Source organism: Furipterus horrens, unplaced genomic scaffold, assembly GCF_987537825.1.
Source record: "Furipterus horrens unplaced genomic scaffold, mFurHor1.1.pri manual_scaffold_6, whole genome shotgun sequence".
Classification (NCBI taxonomy): Eukaryota; Metazoa; Chordata; class Mammalia; order Chiroptera; family Furipteridae; genus Furipterus; species Furipterus horrens.
The window spans coordinates 182,791,658-182,809,383 of NW_028327176.1; the positions used below are offsets into that span (position 1 = coordinate 182,791,658).

The 17,726-nt window shown below is 43.2% G+C and overlaps 1 protein-coding gene across 2 annotated transcripts in view; it reads left to right on the forward strand.

The window, feature by feature from the left end:
• AKAP12 (A-kinase anchoring protein 12) overlaps positions 1-17,726 on the forward strand; it is an 81,582-nt gene that overhangs the window by 49,446 nt on the left and 14,410 nt on the right. The window contains exon 1 of one of the 2 annotated variants that reach the window (XM_090279980.1): positions 13,357-13,568. The exons of the other annotated variant lie outside the window; for it this stretch is intronic. Coding sequence (XP_090136106.1) covers positions 13,544-13,568 — 25 coding nt within the window. The 5' untranslated portion in view covers positions 13,357-13,543. Of the gene's footprint in view, positions 1-13,356; positions 13,569-17,726 lie in introns of those variants that run through there. 2 annotated transcript variants of the gene reach the window in all.

The following is a 17,726-nucleotide window of genomic DNA, read 5'->3' on the forward strand; positions in this document are numbered from 1 at the left end:
TTTTATAAGTATTTCCAGAAATCCATTCTACATGTAAACAAAGGCATCATTTGTTAATCTTTAATGGAGAATTTGGGGGACCTTGGTTTCTACTACCATCCACTTTAGGAGCAGATGTGACTTATCTTGGTCCTTGGCGGGGGTGGGGGGGACGACTGGCCAACAATGGGCTCTGGTCCTACCATAAGTGGGTCAGTTGTGGAAGAAGGGGCATTCCTGCTAGAGTGTTTTTAGTCCAGAGTGACTGACAATATTTAAGACAAAGGCATCAGTGAATATATTTCTGCACCTTTGTTGTTGGTGGGAACTGGGCTCTTCACGGCATCGTAAGGAAAGCATTCTAAGGACCCACGCGTGGGAGACTGTGGTGTGGCAAGATGGTTTATTTGGGAAGGCTGCCCCTGGCTTTCCAATGTTTCATCTCTGCCTGTACCAGCATGGAAAAAGTCCAGCTGTGTCCTCAGCAAGGCCAAAACACAAGCCAGTGTCCAGAGTGTCTGCCTCATATTAAAGCTTATTAGTCTTTTGGAGTCCGCGCCATTTTCTGTGGGCCATGGTAGCTGCTCAACCCACTGGTCACGTGCTCCTGGGTGAGAGAGAACATGCAAATGCATGGGATGAGAGCATTGCCTGGTGGAGGAGAGACAGACAGACAGACAGCGCTTCTTTGTTCCTCTGGGATTACATTAGCTTGGGTTTGGGACAGACCAGGTGCTTTTTCAAAAGAACCAGTAAACTTCCCAAGCTTTTGTGGGCTTTTGATAGGGCCACATCCCCTAGTTAGACTGACAGGCCTCTGATCAAGCACCCCCACCCCCACCCTGCGTCCCATACCCCTCCTGTGCCCCAACAACAGTCAGTCCTAGAGGGCGAGGATGAGGAGTGTTAATCCGCTTGGTGGAGCAAGAGCAAGGCTGTGGTCCCCTGGGGTGTTAAGTTGTAGCTTCCTGGTGAAGCAAACAGATTTATGCTCCTTGGTTTATTAAACTCAATGTCTAATTCCTTTTGCACTGCTTTCTTATTAATAATTAGCTAACTACCTACAGTAACACCTTGACTTTCTTGTTCTCTTCCTGAGACCAGAAATACTGGTAATTCAGAACCAGTCCTCTTCCTATAATGAAAATGGGATCCTCTTTCTTTATAAATGTTCTTTAAATGATAGAATCAAGGAACTGCCTAGAATGTGTTCTAAACTGTGTAGCAGGGTCATAATATGTACGTTTGGGAGGGGGCTTGAGGACGATTTAATTTCAGGGGCCATCTTTTAGAGAGTATACAGTAAGAAATATTTGTTAAAATGGAAAACAAGTTACTTCAGCGTGGGAGATTTAGTTCCTTCTGAATTCTTTTTTGGTAATTTGTCATTTATCAAAACTGCTTATATAGAAATGCAGCCCTCTCCCAACTAGAATGTTCTATCACAGCATGTCACTCCCCGTATTCATGCGGGCTGCATAAGTGCTATTGGTTTTGTGGAAAATCTGCTTCTGCTGAAAAGATTAAAACAAAAAAACAAAACAACAAAAAAAAAACCCCTCATTTCTCAACCTAAATTGTCATTTGTTCTATAGTCTTTGGCTTGTATGTTTTTCCATGAGTTAAATGGCTGAAAAAGATTTTTAAAACATTCTGTCTTGGTCTGGGTCCAATTTTAGATTTAAAACTTTTGCAGGCGTTTGTGTGAGCCAGTGAACAACAGTGGTCTTCCTGGTTGTGACGTTTTTGTTCACATGGGCTTTGTGCTATTTGCATATCCAGAGTGAGGACATTTCCACCAGCAGGTGGGTGCCAATAGCACGTGCCCCTGGGGGCCCGTGGCCTGCCACCCAGGTGCACAGGCTTTGTAACACTAACAGGGAACCCGACCAGGTTGTTCAGGTAAGGCGCCTGCCTGCGGACCACTATTGTATATCTGCTCTGAGCCCGGGGGCAATCGCCAACCCTACGGGAAATAAAAACCAAAAAGAACCTCTCAAAATGATGTTGCTTACAGCAGAGGTTTTCCTGAGGGTGTATTTCTCACATGTCCCAGGATTCCCCTTTTCTATCTCTGGATATTTCCCCACAGACACAGTAACAAATGGAGGCTTCATTGCTCAGTTATCTGGAAGCTTAGCTTGCAACGCTGCAGAGAATTTCATTTCTCAAACGGTGCTTCGTATCACAGCCTTTGCGTTTATTAAATTTGCTGTTTGAACCTGCCAGCTCCCGGTGTAAAGTGTGTCCCTGGGATACGGACGGGCCGTAAGGTTACTGCCAAGTGACCGCGGCCCTCCCTGCGGATCTTGTTACCTCACAGAAAATCCATTCTGGACTGACAAGTCGTTTTCCTTTGCTTTTGATCATTTAAGAACTTTCTGGATAGCGAGTACCCTCAGGGCTGCTCCAGGTCTATGTTCAAAGATGATTCCCCTCCCCATCCCACCCCCAAATACTTCTTTTTCTCTGAGATGGCTTTCTCCACTGGAAAGAAAGGTTTTTATGATTCAAATTTCCGTATCAGTTTGTGACATAATTGCTACCTCATTACTATGTTCATGAAGACATGCCTGTTGTCCACATTACTAGTTCCATCCTTCATTATTTCTCTCCACTTGTCAACAGCTGGCATTCCATATGTCTGTCTCTCAGCCCCCACCTCTGGGGGGGACTAAGGGGGCTGGGGGGAGGGGCCTCTATGGTTCAGTCCTGAATCCTTTGAGCCTGGAACAGTGTCTCACACGTTGTAAAGGCTCAACAAATATTTGAGTAAATAAAGATGTCGTTTTAAGTTACTTCTGTGGGAGAGGACGATCTGTTAGCTTTTTATCAATTTATTTCCTGCCTAGTTAAATATGCAGCTTTAGAGATTCACCCAAGGCGTTTTTTTGTGGCATCAGCACTAACAGGGCCGGACACTGCTGAGCACGCCAGCTGCACTCCCACAGGGGCTGACTCGTGGTTGCCCAGGTGTTACCTGGAAACGTGGAATCAGACCCTGACCTGCTTGTGATTAAATGAAGGCTGCTAGTCCTCAAATGCTATGAAGTCCAAGTGCTCAATAGCCAAAGAAAAGGATTTTTGGTTTTCCCCACTTTGGTATTTCGAGTACATTATTATAACATGACATTTTTTCGAGCTGTATCCTGTTTTGTAGTATTTGGAAAACTGGGGGAAAACACTCACCAAATAGGCCTTGAACTTAGGCAAAAGCACGCTAGTGTGCGGTTTCTGGGAACTGGTTTTCATCCATTCCCCCGCTGCGCAGCCATATTTTTAGCGTGCGTCTCTGAAATTACTTATGTCATTGACAAATTTCGGGTATAATACTCTAGAGCTTTCATCTTTAAAGAAACACAGATTTTTTTTTTCCTTTTTAGTAATTAACAGCCAAACCGCCTAGAGAAGACTTTTTTTCCTCTGAACTATATCCAAGTCTTGACAGTGTAGTAAACCTTTATTTTTCCTTCTAAGTTAAGAAATGGGGGTGGGGAAGGGAAGAAGGAGTAAGAACTTTATTTACCCTCCCTCGCTTTTATAAATCACTTCAGTCCACTGCGTAACCTTGATTTGAATACGTCCCTTTATCTCATGGAGCATCAATTTCCATCTGGAACATGAGCATCCTCATCCATCTGTGAAATCCTATGACTGAGGAACATCAGTATTGCTAGTAATATAGGTATTAGAAACCAAATGATGGATTAGCTGTTGAAGACAGCCAAGTGAGCTTGGGCAGGTGGGAATCCACTTGGTAATTTCATTATGCCTTCTTATAAAGACACTTTTATGCTTTTTCTTTTTAGTCTCATCTTTAAAAGCCATCTTCTAGAGTTGAAGTTTTAATTTAATGAACAAAAAGTTCAAGAGGGGAAAATGTATTGAAGAATGTCTCCATATGTAATCAGTTAGATACAAAAGAAAGATAAGTAGCTTCATAAATGTGTCTACAGGTAACATATCTCTCCCCCTGTACAAGAGAAGATGGGAATTATGTAATTGGGGTTTGTTATGGCCCAGGATGGGTGAAAGATGTTGATAAATGCCATATCTACTTGCCCTAAGGACTGGCCGTCAATCTTGAATTACTGCAGAGATTTGTAAGTGGTTATAGTTGGAGTCCACTTCAGTTCCTCACCAGTAGGGTCGACCCTCTGGTCCATTTGAGGAAGAGCATATGGATGGGCTTGTCCAAATAAGAATACCAAGATTCAGACCCTTATCCCCTTGGAGAGGATGAGGTGGTCCACGATGAATCATCCTCTACTGTGATTAAGCCACTAATGGATACCTTAAATTATTCTTTTTTAGCCATTTAATTTATTTAATGAAAAAAATGTAGGTGCTTTCTCAAAGACTGATGCATCCCCGGTTTCACCTAATATAGCAACCCCTGAATGGTCTTACTCTGATACGTTCTAGAGCGCAATGTCCTTATATTATGTGAAGAGATGCCTGGATAACTTCTAGAAGATATATTCTCCGGGCTTAAATTTTACAGCTTCTTAGCCCATCCATGGAGTCTTATTCCTGAGTACCATACTTGGAATTTTTTCAAACTACTTTTTAGTTAAAAGTGTCTGTGCAGTGCCAATGCCCACCTCCGACCTCCAGTGCTGACAATGCATGCATCTGTTATTTTGGTGGGCAGCAGTGTGTGCTAGATTTAATTCATTGGATGAACCAGCTTTAATACGTCTTTACGTTGGACTTGCAGTATTTAGCCTGACACCAACACAAGGCGGTTATCCTGCTATATTCGTTTGCTAGGGCTGCCAGAATAAAATATCACAGAATGGTAGCAGAAGCTACAGAAATTTATTTTCTCGCAATCTGAGGCTGGGAAGTCCAAGATCAAGGTGTCGTCACGTTCAGTTGCCCTGAGGTCTCTCTCGGGCTTGCCAATTATCACCCATTTCCATGTGGCCTTTCCATCGTGCTCACACACCCCTGGTGTCTGTGTATCCTACTATTCCTTTAAATATATATATATATATTATTTAGAGAGCTGGGAAGGGAAAGAGAAAGAAAGGGAGAGAAACAATGTGTAGCTGTGTCTCATGCGCCCCCGACCCAGGCATGTGCCCTGACTGGGAATCGAACCAGTGACCCCTTGGTTTGCAGGCTGGAACGCAATCCACTGAGGCACACCAGCCGGGGCTCCTAATATCCCTTTTTAAGAACACCAGTCAGATAGGATTCCAGCCCACCCCAGTGGCCTTATTTTAACTTAATCACCTCTTTAAAAGCCCTCTCTCCCAATACAGTTAGGTTCTGGTGTGCTGGGGTTAGGGCTTCAATATACAAATTTGGAGGGGACACAATTCAGCCCATAACACCTGCCTTCATGAGGGACCAACTGAAAAGTCAGGACAGGGACCAAGAAGCCTTAGTGGAAGGGAACTGTGAGGCTGGCTGTCTAGCCAGGCTCCTGTCCCCATGTCAGAGGCTCTTCTGCTTGAACCCTGGAAGGCTGGGGAGTCCCTCTAACAGGGAGCCCAGCTCTGTTCCCGGTGCTGCCTTCTGAAACTGCCGAGCACAAGCTCACCTCCTTTTTCCACTCGGCAGCCCTCTAAATATTTGAAAACATTTATCATGTCTTCCCTTTCATCTTTTCTTCTCAAGGCGAAACATCTCCAGAGAAAATAAGCTGTCTCACATTAAAAGAAAAATGCCGGGGCTCATATGTATATATATTTCAGATATGAATGTGCGTGATGGAAGCTGGCCAAGCATAACTGGGTTTTCGTTTCAACATTCCTGCTCCTTAAAAATAGTTTCTCCCTCAAACTGTAAACGGTGAGAACAACTTCGTTTGCTTCACGCCGAGGATTACTATGTACCAGGTAAAGAATTGGTTGGCTAGAGGCGGTAAGTACACTGAGGTAGACTATGTTAAAGAGACCCCTTACCAAGGATGTCGATAAATGAGCCAAAGCCAAAAAGAATGAAGAAAGTATCAAATGTGTTCCTATGTATTATCTTTATTTTTTAATCCTCACCCAAGAACATTTTTTTTTTTTTTTTTTGTAGCTTTTAGAGACAGGGGAAGGGAGAGAAACATCGATGTGAGAGAGAAATATCAATTGTTGCCTCTTGTTTGCGCCCCAAACGGGAATCAAACCTGCAACCTGGGTATGTATGTGCCCTGACTGGGAACCGAACACACAACCTTTCACTTTGCAGGAAAACGCTCCAAACAACTGAGCCACACCTGCTAAGGCTGTTGTTATGTATTTCTAATGCTGGAAATATCACTCTTTTCTCATCCTGATCTTTCCCATTGGGTAAGGCCTTACCCAATGCAATAGCTAGAAATAAGAATAAAATAATTCCCACTTTCCAAATCATTGTTTGTTATAAACGAAGTGGCCGAGTCACAGCCTCCAGCAGAACGGTCCCAGCAGAGCCAGGGCTGGCACCTAAGCAGCCAGCCTCCAGCAGAGTCCCCGAGATGAACCTCAAGCTCCGTGGCCTCATTGTCTAAACCCAGTGAGTGAACTTTGTACAAAAATGGAGCTTCTCCCTCCTGCTGGCCCCAAACATTCCCCGAGTTGTGTTAATTTCCCTTCAGTGTTCAAACACGGCACTCCGTCAGTGTCATCTTGATCGGTGTATTCCCACTGGAACCTGGTGCTGTTCTGAGTCTTAATGTCCAGGACGGCGTGTCTCGTTTTTTCTGTCCTCCGTCTCCCGATGATCCTGTGGCCGTGACTCCCGTGTGACTCCATGTGCTCAGCTTGCCCTTCACCTCAGGGAAGCTAGTTCTTCTCTCCCCTTTCTTCTCTTTTCAGAATTACCATTACTCAGATTTTAGACTTTGTAGCATGGTCCTAATTAAAACTTTTTTCCCCCCTATTTTTTTTTATCTCTGTGTATTTGGCTCTGTGTTTTGGGGAAATGTCCTCAAGACTAGATTTCATTTGGTTATTGTATTTTTAATTTCTAAAAACAGATTTTTTTTTTTTGTTCTAACTTTTCTTTTTGAAGTATCCTATTTTCTCTCAGCCCCAATATCTTTTATGTCTCTGAGGACTTAAGAAAAAATTATTTCTCTGCATAGCCTCTTTAAAAGTTGGTGGGAAAAAATAAAAGATTTGACTACGTTAACTTAAGAAACAATGAAAAAGACAGCTGTGCCACTTAAACTTAAGAATGGGAATTTAATTGCTTGCTACTTAGGAACTCATCTGTAGTCAAGCCATCTGACCTTATGTAGTGGCTGCAGGCGGAGGACTCTAGCATGGGAGTCTCGGTAATAGGGCGGGAGGGAGGGAGGCGGGCTTATAGGGTTTGGGTTTAGGCTACTGAGAAAACAGAGGAACCAACTCTGGATTGGACCCTAAAGAAGTTCGGGCGATTCTGTGATTGGGTACCTTGGCCATTTCTACACGGGAGTCAAGCAAGGAGATTACATTGTCGTTGGGAAAGAAGTTAGCAGAAGGGGGCGGGGGGTGCTCTGGCCACGCACCGCTCCTGAACACTTGCAATGTGGTTAACCCCATTGGAGGTGTGCTCCACTTGGGATTCAAAGACTTAGTACAACAGAAAAACGCAAAATTAATAAATTTTCACATGGCATACCTATTGACATAACATGATGGATATATTGGGAGAAAATAAAATATATTAAAATTAAGCAAGTGTTTCTTGTTTCTTTCGGTGTGACTGCTAGAAAATTTGAAGTCATGTGTGGCTTGCTTAGGGGTCACAGTGTAATTCAGGCAGAGAGCTATGGAAAACGTAGTGGGTTGGGTAGGCAGTGAGCATTTCTTCCGGTCTGTCCCTGCAGCTTGCCCCTCCCTCCTACTTCTTTTGGTTAAGAATTCAGGCAAATAAAAGATTGTTTCTCTCTCTTCCTGCAATGCAAGCCAACTCAGGCTGATTACTCCTATTAGGATGCATCTTTGAAAGATTGACGACAAAGATGCTTCCTTTTTATAGAGTATTTTTCAAAGGCTGCCTTAAACGAGGCTTACCTATATTTAAAGCAGTATTTGTCGGCCTTCTTTTCACAGTGACTCCCTTGAGAAGTCTCCTGGGACACCGTTTTCCCCTAATTGCCCCCCCCCAAAATTTTAATAGTACAGATATACTGTGTATCAATTTATGTTCTATATATGTATGTGTATAGTGTATATATATGCTTCATACATAAATAGAGTTAACTTTTTTTTTTTTAGCCTCCTCCCCAGGAACCAGTTTTCACCCAGTGGGGACAATTGTTGCCACATTAAGAACGCATGATTTACAGTGCTGACGAGGATGTGTTAGAACTGTCATTTTCATCCACTGAAGAAGTGAATGATACTATTTCTCTGAGAAAGCCAATTTTTGGTGTATAGAGCCTTAAGCCTTTTTAAAGAAGATTTTATTTATTTATTTTCAGAGAGAGGGCAAGGGTGGTAGAAAAAGAGGGAAGGAAACATTGAGGTGTGGGAGAGAAACATCAATCAATTAATTGCCTCTCGCACACCCCGAACCGAACCGAGGACCTGGCCCCCCAACCCAGACATATGCCCTGACTGGGAATCGAATCAGGCGACCTTTCAGTTTGCAGGATGATGCCCAGCCCACTGAGCCACACCAGTCAGGGCAAGACTGTTCTTTTTTTTTTTTTTTTGATGTTGTATTCTCACTTCTTACTGTCTTAAATGCAAATATTTTTGCCATATTACTTATAATCGCACAATAGTAGGAGAGCCAAACAACATGGAAATGGTTACATAAAAGAATGAGTCATTAAAAACAAAACAAAAAAGAAAATGCACGATTTAAAACAAGCAGAATAGCTTACATGCATTCTGCTTCTAGAATATACCCAATAGTGCTAGAGTTAACCTTTGTTTGCACTTTGGAATAACATCAGCATGCGCGGTATATTTCTCAGCTGAAGCCCAAAGACATTTGCCCCTGGCCACGCAGCGATCAGGACCAGCAGAACTGGAAGCCAGCTTTTCAGACTTGGCACCTGCGTCTGTCCGCCCCAAAGACAGGCGTTCATAGCGTTATGATGAAGAGACACTCAGGGTAGACTTGACTTTTGTTCACATATTTGCCCAAATCTGGTAGCGAAGCACGTTTTTTCTTATTTCCTAATTTTAAAAAGATCATGCTGTGACTTTAACCTGACTTCAGCTTACTAATGTTTATGTCCACGACTGGAGAGTTTAAGATCGTGGTTTAGGCTGCCTTGCGTTCTGATAGAACTCGGAGGAACAGCTCTAAGAGTCAGGGGCCTGCGGTGCCGGGCGCGCTGGCCAACCCAGCGCCAGGTGCCCAGCATGCTTCAGTCTCACTGTAAAAGTGACAGAAGGTCATTGAGAAGATCTGTGAAATACAGGGAAATACTGAGACAGAAATCACTCATAATTCCACTCTGCTTGGCTCCCCGACTCCCCCGGGGACTTTTTACCTCGGTCTTACATATTCATTTAAAAGAGCAAAATTGGGATTATGTGGAATATATAATTTTATACTGCTTTTACCCTGAACAAAAGAGGTTTGGGTTATATATATATATATAAAATCAATGTAGGTGTTTTCCTTGCCATAAATGCTTCAAAAATGTTGTTTTTGTCAAATAATCCACTCAAGAGTTGGATATACCATTTTCCTACCATTGGGACACCTAAGTTCTTTTTATTTTTTATTTTTTTTAAAGATTTTATTTATTTGTTAGAGAGGCGGAAAAGGAGGGAGAAAGAAAGGGAAAGAAACATCAATTGGTTGTCTCTTGGCACGATCCCAACCGGGGACCTGGCCCGCAACCCAGGCATGTGCTCTGACCGGGAACTGAACCAGTGACCTTCCCATTTGTGGGACAGTGCCCAACCCACTGAGCCACACCAGTCTGGGCAGGACACTTAGGCTCTTAAATAATTATATGTCCCAAGCCAGTAAACATTCTCATACATAAATCTCTGCCTGTCATTTGGCAAATTTATAGAAATAGAAGTGCCAAATCAAAGAATATAAAAATATGGGGACTTGATAAAAGGAGAAATAATGCTTATTTTACATCACTTTATTATTTGGACTGTATTTTTAAGTATTTATTTTCCCTTTGCTTTTTAAAAATTGTCTTGTTCTGTGGTTTTTAAGCCCCTCTTTAGCTCTTCTGGTGTATTACAACAGTCCCTGAGGAATTAGTCTTCAGATTATTTGTCTTGAGGATTTTGAGTCCAAATAACCATGTCTATATAAACATGTCCAATCCAGCTGGACCATAAAATTCAATTAGCTGGTATTTGTCTGAGTTGGTAGCACAGGGACAGAGACCCAAAAATATACTGAGCCCAGAGTCTGCCCATCTTGGTGGGTGAAAAGTGGTATCTCATGGTGGTTTTGACTTGCATTTTCCTCATGGCTAATGATGTTAAATATCTTTTTATAAGCTCATTCGTCATTTGTATATCTACTTTAGAAAAATGTCGACTCGCATCCTTTGCCTGTTCTTTATTTGGGTCACTGTATGCATTACAAAGTTTTTAAGATGTCATTCAAAACCCTTTGTAATCTGGCCTCAAAGGTAATATTTCTCTCATATCCAGTTATCTGCTCTCCCCTGGTCTCCCCAAGTTGACTGAGCTTGTAGCTATAAGAAACTCCCAAAAGACTCCCTCAATGTCATGTTCTTCATGTCTTTGCCCACGCTGCCCCCTCTGGACCCCAGGCAAGGCGGTTCCCTCCACCCCCATCTGTTCAGAGGCTGGCTCAGAAGTTTTGAGGTCTGTACACTTTTACCTCTGGGTGTGTCTGCCACCCAAGATGGCTCCCTGAGGCCAAGCACAGCATCCAGTTGTATCCCTGGGTGCTTAGCTTAATTAACACGGAGCAAGAAATTGGTAAATACTCGTTGAATGAACCGTGAAGTTTCGGGAAAACACTTTTTCTGTCATCTATTTATGTTACTGGTAAACATTTTCCCATAACTTTTGCTGTGGGTAATGATGTCATCCTGTAAAAGTTCTGATTTAATACAAACAAGCAAACAGGGAATGGAGTGATCGTAAAAGAAAGGTGCCTGCATTGTACACTCACCTTGGGTGAGATCTATCCTCCTGCGTTTATCTTGGTGGATGACTTTTCTTTATAAATCCAGACACACAGAGGCTCAGGGACCAGCTACGCCACACACTCTGTCTTGCTTAGGTGGAGGACAAGGGAGAACTGTCTGCTGAGTGAGTCAATAGCTTTCCATGTGACCTCTTTAAGAATAAATCAGATGTGTTAGTGTCTTTACCAATGACAAAAAAAATAAGTGAAAAGTTTAAGCGACAAAACCGAACAGCAATACAAGTTACCTTTTTAAATGTTGTTTTGGGCCTAAGCTTTGTAACTAATGAAGTTTCTTCCTGTTCAGCTCTCAGGGAAACAACTGTTGCTTGTCCTATTGTTAGAAGTTATACTTTGGGGATGGAAAAGAGCTGGTGGTGAGGCTAGGCAAGGTCATGATCAACTGGTGCATCCTTAAGGTGAACATGTGTGTTTCAAAGGTGGCACCCAGGTGCTGTCCCTATGAGCTGGTGTTGAGAAATTTAGAACTGAGACCTGAGATGCTGGAGGCAGCCGGGACTCCTGGGACAGCTCTGGGGAGGGGTTTGGGCTCCACCTGGGGACACGGTGTGTGGGCTGATCCCCATGCTTGGGAGCTTGGGAAGACCGCAGGCCACTCAGTGAATGGGCGTGAACACAGCCCCCAGAGTCAGCTTTATCCATGATCGGCACAGCCAGGACTCTGGGGGGCTGGGCTGGGAGCATCGGTGCCGGGAGGAGAGGAATGCAGAGCTGCCCTGACCCCTTGGGTATGTGGACTGTGGAGGGACCCTAGCGCCAGCAGCATATCTCACACACCAGACCCTCATAATAGAAGCAATTTGCAAACCAAAGTTAAGTCCCCTTTATGGCAGATAAAAGGTTAGGGAGCTGCAAAGTGGTTCGCCCTGAGAATCAGCTCCCAGGCGTCAGGATGAGGAGCATCACTCCCTGTGCCCACGTGGACTTAAGGCAAGGCTGGCTGGGCCTTTCCGGAGAGGGTGAAGCTGATTTTTGTAACAAGGTCAGAAGGCCTGACGGCAACTGAGTATGGTGCGTAGCGCCCCCTGGTGGTCCGAAGGGGCAACTACGTGCCTGCCATGCCAGCCCCTACGCCTGTACTCGGGTTTCCCTTTTTACTTCAAATCATTTTGTTTTATTTTTTAATTACAGTGTACATCCATTATTATGTTGGTTTCAGGGGTACACCCCAGTGATTAGACATTACATAACTTCCTAAGTAATCACCCCGATAAATCTTGCACCCACGTGATATCTCACCACCACCCTGGTCCACCCCAGACCCCCACCCTCTCCCCTGGCCCCAAAAAATAATGAATACGATCTTCAAGTTCTAAAGGAAAGAGAAATAGTATTTTTTGTTTGCTGAGAGGAAGAGCTTGTGTGAATGGGGTCAGACAGGCAAGGCGTGAAACGATAAATAGGAAAAGAAGGAAATAAACCCAGGGAGCTAAATGGACCTAACCTCATCAGAGACTGACATACAAAAAGTGTGTCAGAATCGGGAGAATACACCAACTCTTATCACTTACCATGTGTCTTTATACAGAACAAACCTGAAGTTTCAGTGAAAAAGAATTTAAAAATTTAGGGCTGCCTGAAATTTTCTGAATTTTTAACATAGGATCTAACTAATTTTCATCTTGTGTACTGGGATATATTGTCTCTGTGTTGGAATGTGGCACAGTTTGATCTAAAAGTTTAGCTTTTACCATTAAAAAAACGAATGAACAGACTCAATGCTCAATAATTTAAGCTTTTCAAAGTTGCCTTGATCAAATGTTGAAGACACAGTGTTTGCCTGGTAGCAGCCCCCCGCAAAGAGTTCCAGGAAACAGGCCACCTGAGAGTGCCACCCTTCAGGTCAGCGCAAGGTGTGCGTCAAACAGATGGCGAACGTATGAAATACTACAGGTGCTAAAAAAGGAGCAGCGTTTTGCACCTCATCAGCTTTTAAACAAACATAAGGATACAGAACACTATTAAAAATGGCAGTAGAATTTAATATCTGTGCAGCTCTTTCCTTCAAGTCATAATATTAAAAGCTGAGATACAGAACTAAATCGGTGCCAGGGATGAAGTCATGGTTTAGATAAAAATGCTGCTGACTCTTAAGCATTAATTCATCCCAGCAACGATTAAACCCTCCCTGGGTCTCTGCAGAGCCTTACTGACCACTATCAAGCCAGCTACGAGGAGGGCCCCTCTCCTTTCAGATAACCACGTGACTGGAGTCCCCGAGCGGCGGCGGGGGCGGGGCCAGCCCCTGGCCGCGGGCGGAGGGTGGGTCTTCCTATAATTAGCCGGGAAGGGCGTCCTCAGCCACTTTGTGCTGCAGCTTCCGCGGCACCTTGGGTTCTCCCTACCACTTTGGGGGTGGCTTGGCGCTTAGTTCTTTCTGATCACAGCGGGACAGCCCAAGGTGGCTAAGAGCCCGGCCGCTGCAGCCAGACGCCAGAGAGCCAGGACCCGCCGCTCTTCTCACCTGGAGGAGCGGGTAACTATGCTGGGGATCATCACAATCACAGGTAAGGCAGAGCCAGGTTTATCGTGTTCCCCCGCGGCAGTGGCAGGTGGAGTAAACGCTTTCTTCGCTCTAACCTGCATTTTTTTTGGGGGGGGGGACCTCGAGGTCAGCGGCGGGACGTACCGATGGGCATGTAATTCTCTCAGTGGGCTGACTTCTGATCAGACGAGCGTTCTCTCTGTGGATCAGGAAGAACCAGACAGACCTAACGTTCTCATTTTGTCAGGGCAGGTTATCTTCCTGCTGTGCCTAGGGGAGCCCTTGAATGGATTTGGTTAGGGACTGCCCCCCCCCGCCCCCTCGCGGAGAGGGACCACCGCACCAACTGAATCGGTTCATGTTAGATTGGGGGGAATTTCAAAATAGGTTGTGGCAGCCTAATCACTTGCTGTCGTAAAATATTCAATTCCTATTTGTAGAGAAATAGCAAATGTTTGACTCTCGACGTGCATATTAAGAGCTTTCAAGGAAGGGTACACTTGGTGATTTAGAGGACCGAAATGTTAGCACTGGTTTAAGTGGTGGGTTTAGTAAACAAATAGTTACTGTAAAATTGGTGGCTAGCAGGTAACGGCGTTAAGGCATGAATAGTAAAAATGTAGGTTTCTTATACTCACTTTCTGGAAGTCTGGCTGAGCATAAGTACCTACCTCCAGCAAATAAGTTACATATATCAGACTTGTCGAGTGTGCTTATAGCTTCTGTCACTTGGTTTTTATCATTTCATGGCTCCTTAGGAATTTGCCTGTTATCCCCCTCTCTGACGTTTCCCGCCATCAAGAAAATGAAACCTCATTTGTTAATTTACTTATAAGAGCTGCTCTTCTTTAAATATTTGAGATCATTGCTCATCGAATCTGTATGTTTTCTTTAAAGCAGAGTATAGAAGAATTTCTAGGACTTAATTTTTTTCTCAATCTAATTGCTTCTGCAAAGCCTTGCCCTCTTAAAGAATATTAAATGAATGTGGAAGTTTAGCCAAACTCAAAATATTTCTCACTTCCCATAGATGAGCTTGTTTACTTTGAGATTTTCTTAAAATCCTCCCCCAAATTAACTTGACTAGACTTTCTGTCCTTTACCTAGCATGAAAATTTACATGGTATCTAGAAATTATTAAATAGACTGTACAAAATTAAAAAATTAAAAACACAAAACTCTCCATTTTTTCCCAGATCATTACTTTTCTGTGAATGAAATATACATATGCCAAACCCTGAAGGAGGCTGCCTGGGCGTCTGGTTTGTGGGTGTCACAGCTGGGGATGGGGCTTCTCTGATCAAAACTTTTTTTCTGGGTACTTTTTGTATATACCGCCTGGTCTTTATTATATTCACTATTTGATTAATTTATCATAGACTGAGTTTGTTATGGGAAAGGAAGGTGGTCCTTTTTAGCCTTAATTAGGAGTTAAACTTAGGAAACTTGAGGGGGCTTTTAAAAACTGGTTGAGTTAATCCAAATGGAATGATATGTTATTGGAAGCGATTGGAAGGGCTTTCTAGTTTTTAAGGCGACCTCAAGTAATGGAATCAGTTGCTTTGAGTTTTTCTTACAGTACAAGAGAGAAGGTGGCAAAATTTAGTACCTTTCCTGGTAATAAGAGTGCACAGAAGGAAATCTTAACTCCAAAAACATTATAACAGCAAATAAACATTTTGTAGTGGAAAAGAGGAATTTCAAGTGTCATTTTTTTCTTCTGCAACTTTTTTTCTGATAAGATTTACAGCCAGTTGTCTTTAAATAGTTGGTCAGAATCTTGAAACGCGATGAAGACTTTTGTAATTGGCAGTAAGGATTAATTAAGTATCAGATTACTCATCTAAATGAGTTATTCTAGTCCTCTGTAGTAGTTACGTTATGCAAGGAGCATTAAGTTTCACAATTAATAGGAAGGGAACAGGAGGATAACATTCTTGTGGAATTACTTAGGAATGAGCTTTCATTTCTGAAAGTAGGGAAACTGACTCTCTCCTCCCCAGACCACCCCTCCTCTGAAATGGATGCAGCAGGACTTGAATTATGAAATGATTGGTTCTTCACATTACATACTATCTATCACCTTTCCTGAAGTCTTTCCCTTACATTAGCAATAACTTAGCTTAAAAACTAGCAAAGAAGTGATTTGATATGACAATGATCAAAGAGGTGTTCTCTCCCCCACCCACTTATTAATGACAGCAAAAAAAAAAAAAAAAAAAGAAAGAAAGAAAAAAAAAAGAAAAGAAATTTTTTGAATTAGGGAACTCAACACACAGCTAGACTAACTGCAGAGCATCGTGAGGAATTAGGGCAACATTCTTCTTTAAATCTTAAGTAAACTGGGGAAGAAAGAATCCTCCAGCATCCATGCAAGTTCTAGATGATTTAAAGTGCATTTCTCTATGCAAGCCATTTTACAAGATGAAATAAAAATACCCTTTCCCTGGCTGTTTTAATCTGCCATGAAGGTAGATTAGTTGTCAAGAAACTTGTGGGACATGAAATTCATACACTCATGACTGCCGGAGTAAGAACTACCACTTAGTGCCTGCTGCGTGGCCTTTATCATTATTCCTCACTATAACCCTGCAAAACGTGGTTAACTCCCCCTTTGTGCTGAAAGCTAACTTTCTCTTGTGTTCTGCAGCTACTAAGGACCCCTTTCTTATTATGTATAGCATTGAATGTCACATAAGGCCAGATGGGGGGGGGGGAAACCTGTGTGCTCCTGTAGTGGGTTTTGCTTATCTGAGTTTTAATCCCAGTTAAACCTCCCCCCTTGGAGGTTTTGTGGTTAATGAGCCTTAGAACAAGGGGAGCTGGGCGTGTAGGATATAAGGGATGGATTTAGAATGCAGAGAATTCCTGGAGACATTCCAGAACAATGCTGCAACTCCTGGGGGAAAGTTAACCAGTTCCAGATGTCACTGCGGGCCCGCCTGATGTGCTTGGGGACTGGAGAGCGCTAGTTATGCTACACTTAAAAATTAAGCGAGTGAGATAATAAATTTAGAAAAGCAAAAGAAAAATAATTAAATGAGTGAAAGCACCTTGTGTGGACATTATTCTAAAATCGTTTCTTGCTTTTGAGTAATGTTTTCAGCATGCCACCATGAGCAGGCATATTAGAGTCTTCTCCCAGAGAAAGGGAACTGAGGTATCTGGCTTCTGTGGAAATGTTCATGTGAGAAGCAAGACTTGTATGAGGATGTTTTTAACTAATGGTTGATGTGGGAAAGTCATGTCGCACAAACCATGTCCCAGGCAAGACTGTGTCGGGCATGGTGTCTGTGAGTGTGGACCGTTGCAAGGACCATAGTAGAATACTTCCCGCCCTTTTAAGTGGCTGTGGGGTGGGGAGAGGACCAGTGATGAATGGGACAGTGTGAAGATAGAACTATATTATCTGTCAGCTCTGCCTCCTGGAGGCTTTTCCAGGTGACATGCTCCTTTACCAAAACTTGCCATCTTCGATGCCTGGTGAGAATGTGGAGTTTCCAGCCAAAACATGACATTGTGAATGAGCACCATGTTTGCATTTAGGGGCGTAGAAGAGACCTACTGGATTAATAGCAGGGTTCTTCCAAATGGCCGGATAATTCAAAGTCCCACATGAGTGATAATCATACGTGTGCCAGAAAGGCCCACAATAAAACCAGTCGATTACATATAAGGACTTTTTTGGTGCAGAGGAAGTGCATCCATAAATCAGTGATGCTTGGGTGATCAAGCTTTGTGATTGTCCTATCCAATCGGGCACATCTAAGGCACATAGCAATTCTGTTGGGAGCCAATGTGTCAAATGATAGCAGAGAGGGTTAGAAATCATTTTAAAGTACATTTATTAAAATAAAACATTTTTAAGTGTGGTTATGAATGGATTCTACTATGCCGACTCTGGGCAGGGGAACACTGGCCTGTCTTTCCCGGGAGATACTGTCATTCCCGGCCGCTTGTCACTCACCTACTCCCTTGACTCCTGGAGCCAAACCTGTTGGCTTGGTTTTCTCCTACCTGTGCTTCTACCTGTTCTTTTCACTCCATTTGCTCACCCAGCTACGCTCTCTCACTCACTCAGAACCAGCATGCAGACAGCACACAAAAATACCTTTAAAAATTTTTTTTCTGCTAACCACAAACTAGAACATGAGTGGGACAGACGATGGCTGCCTGCAGA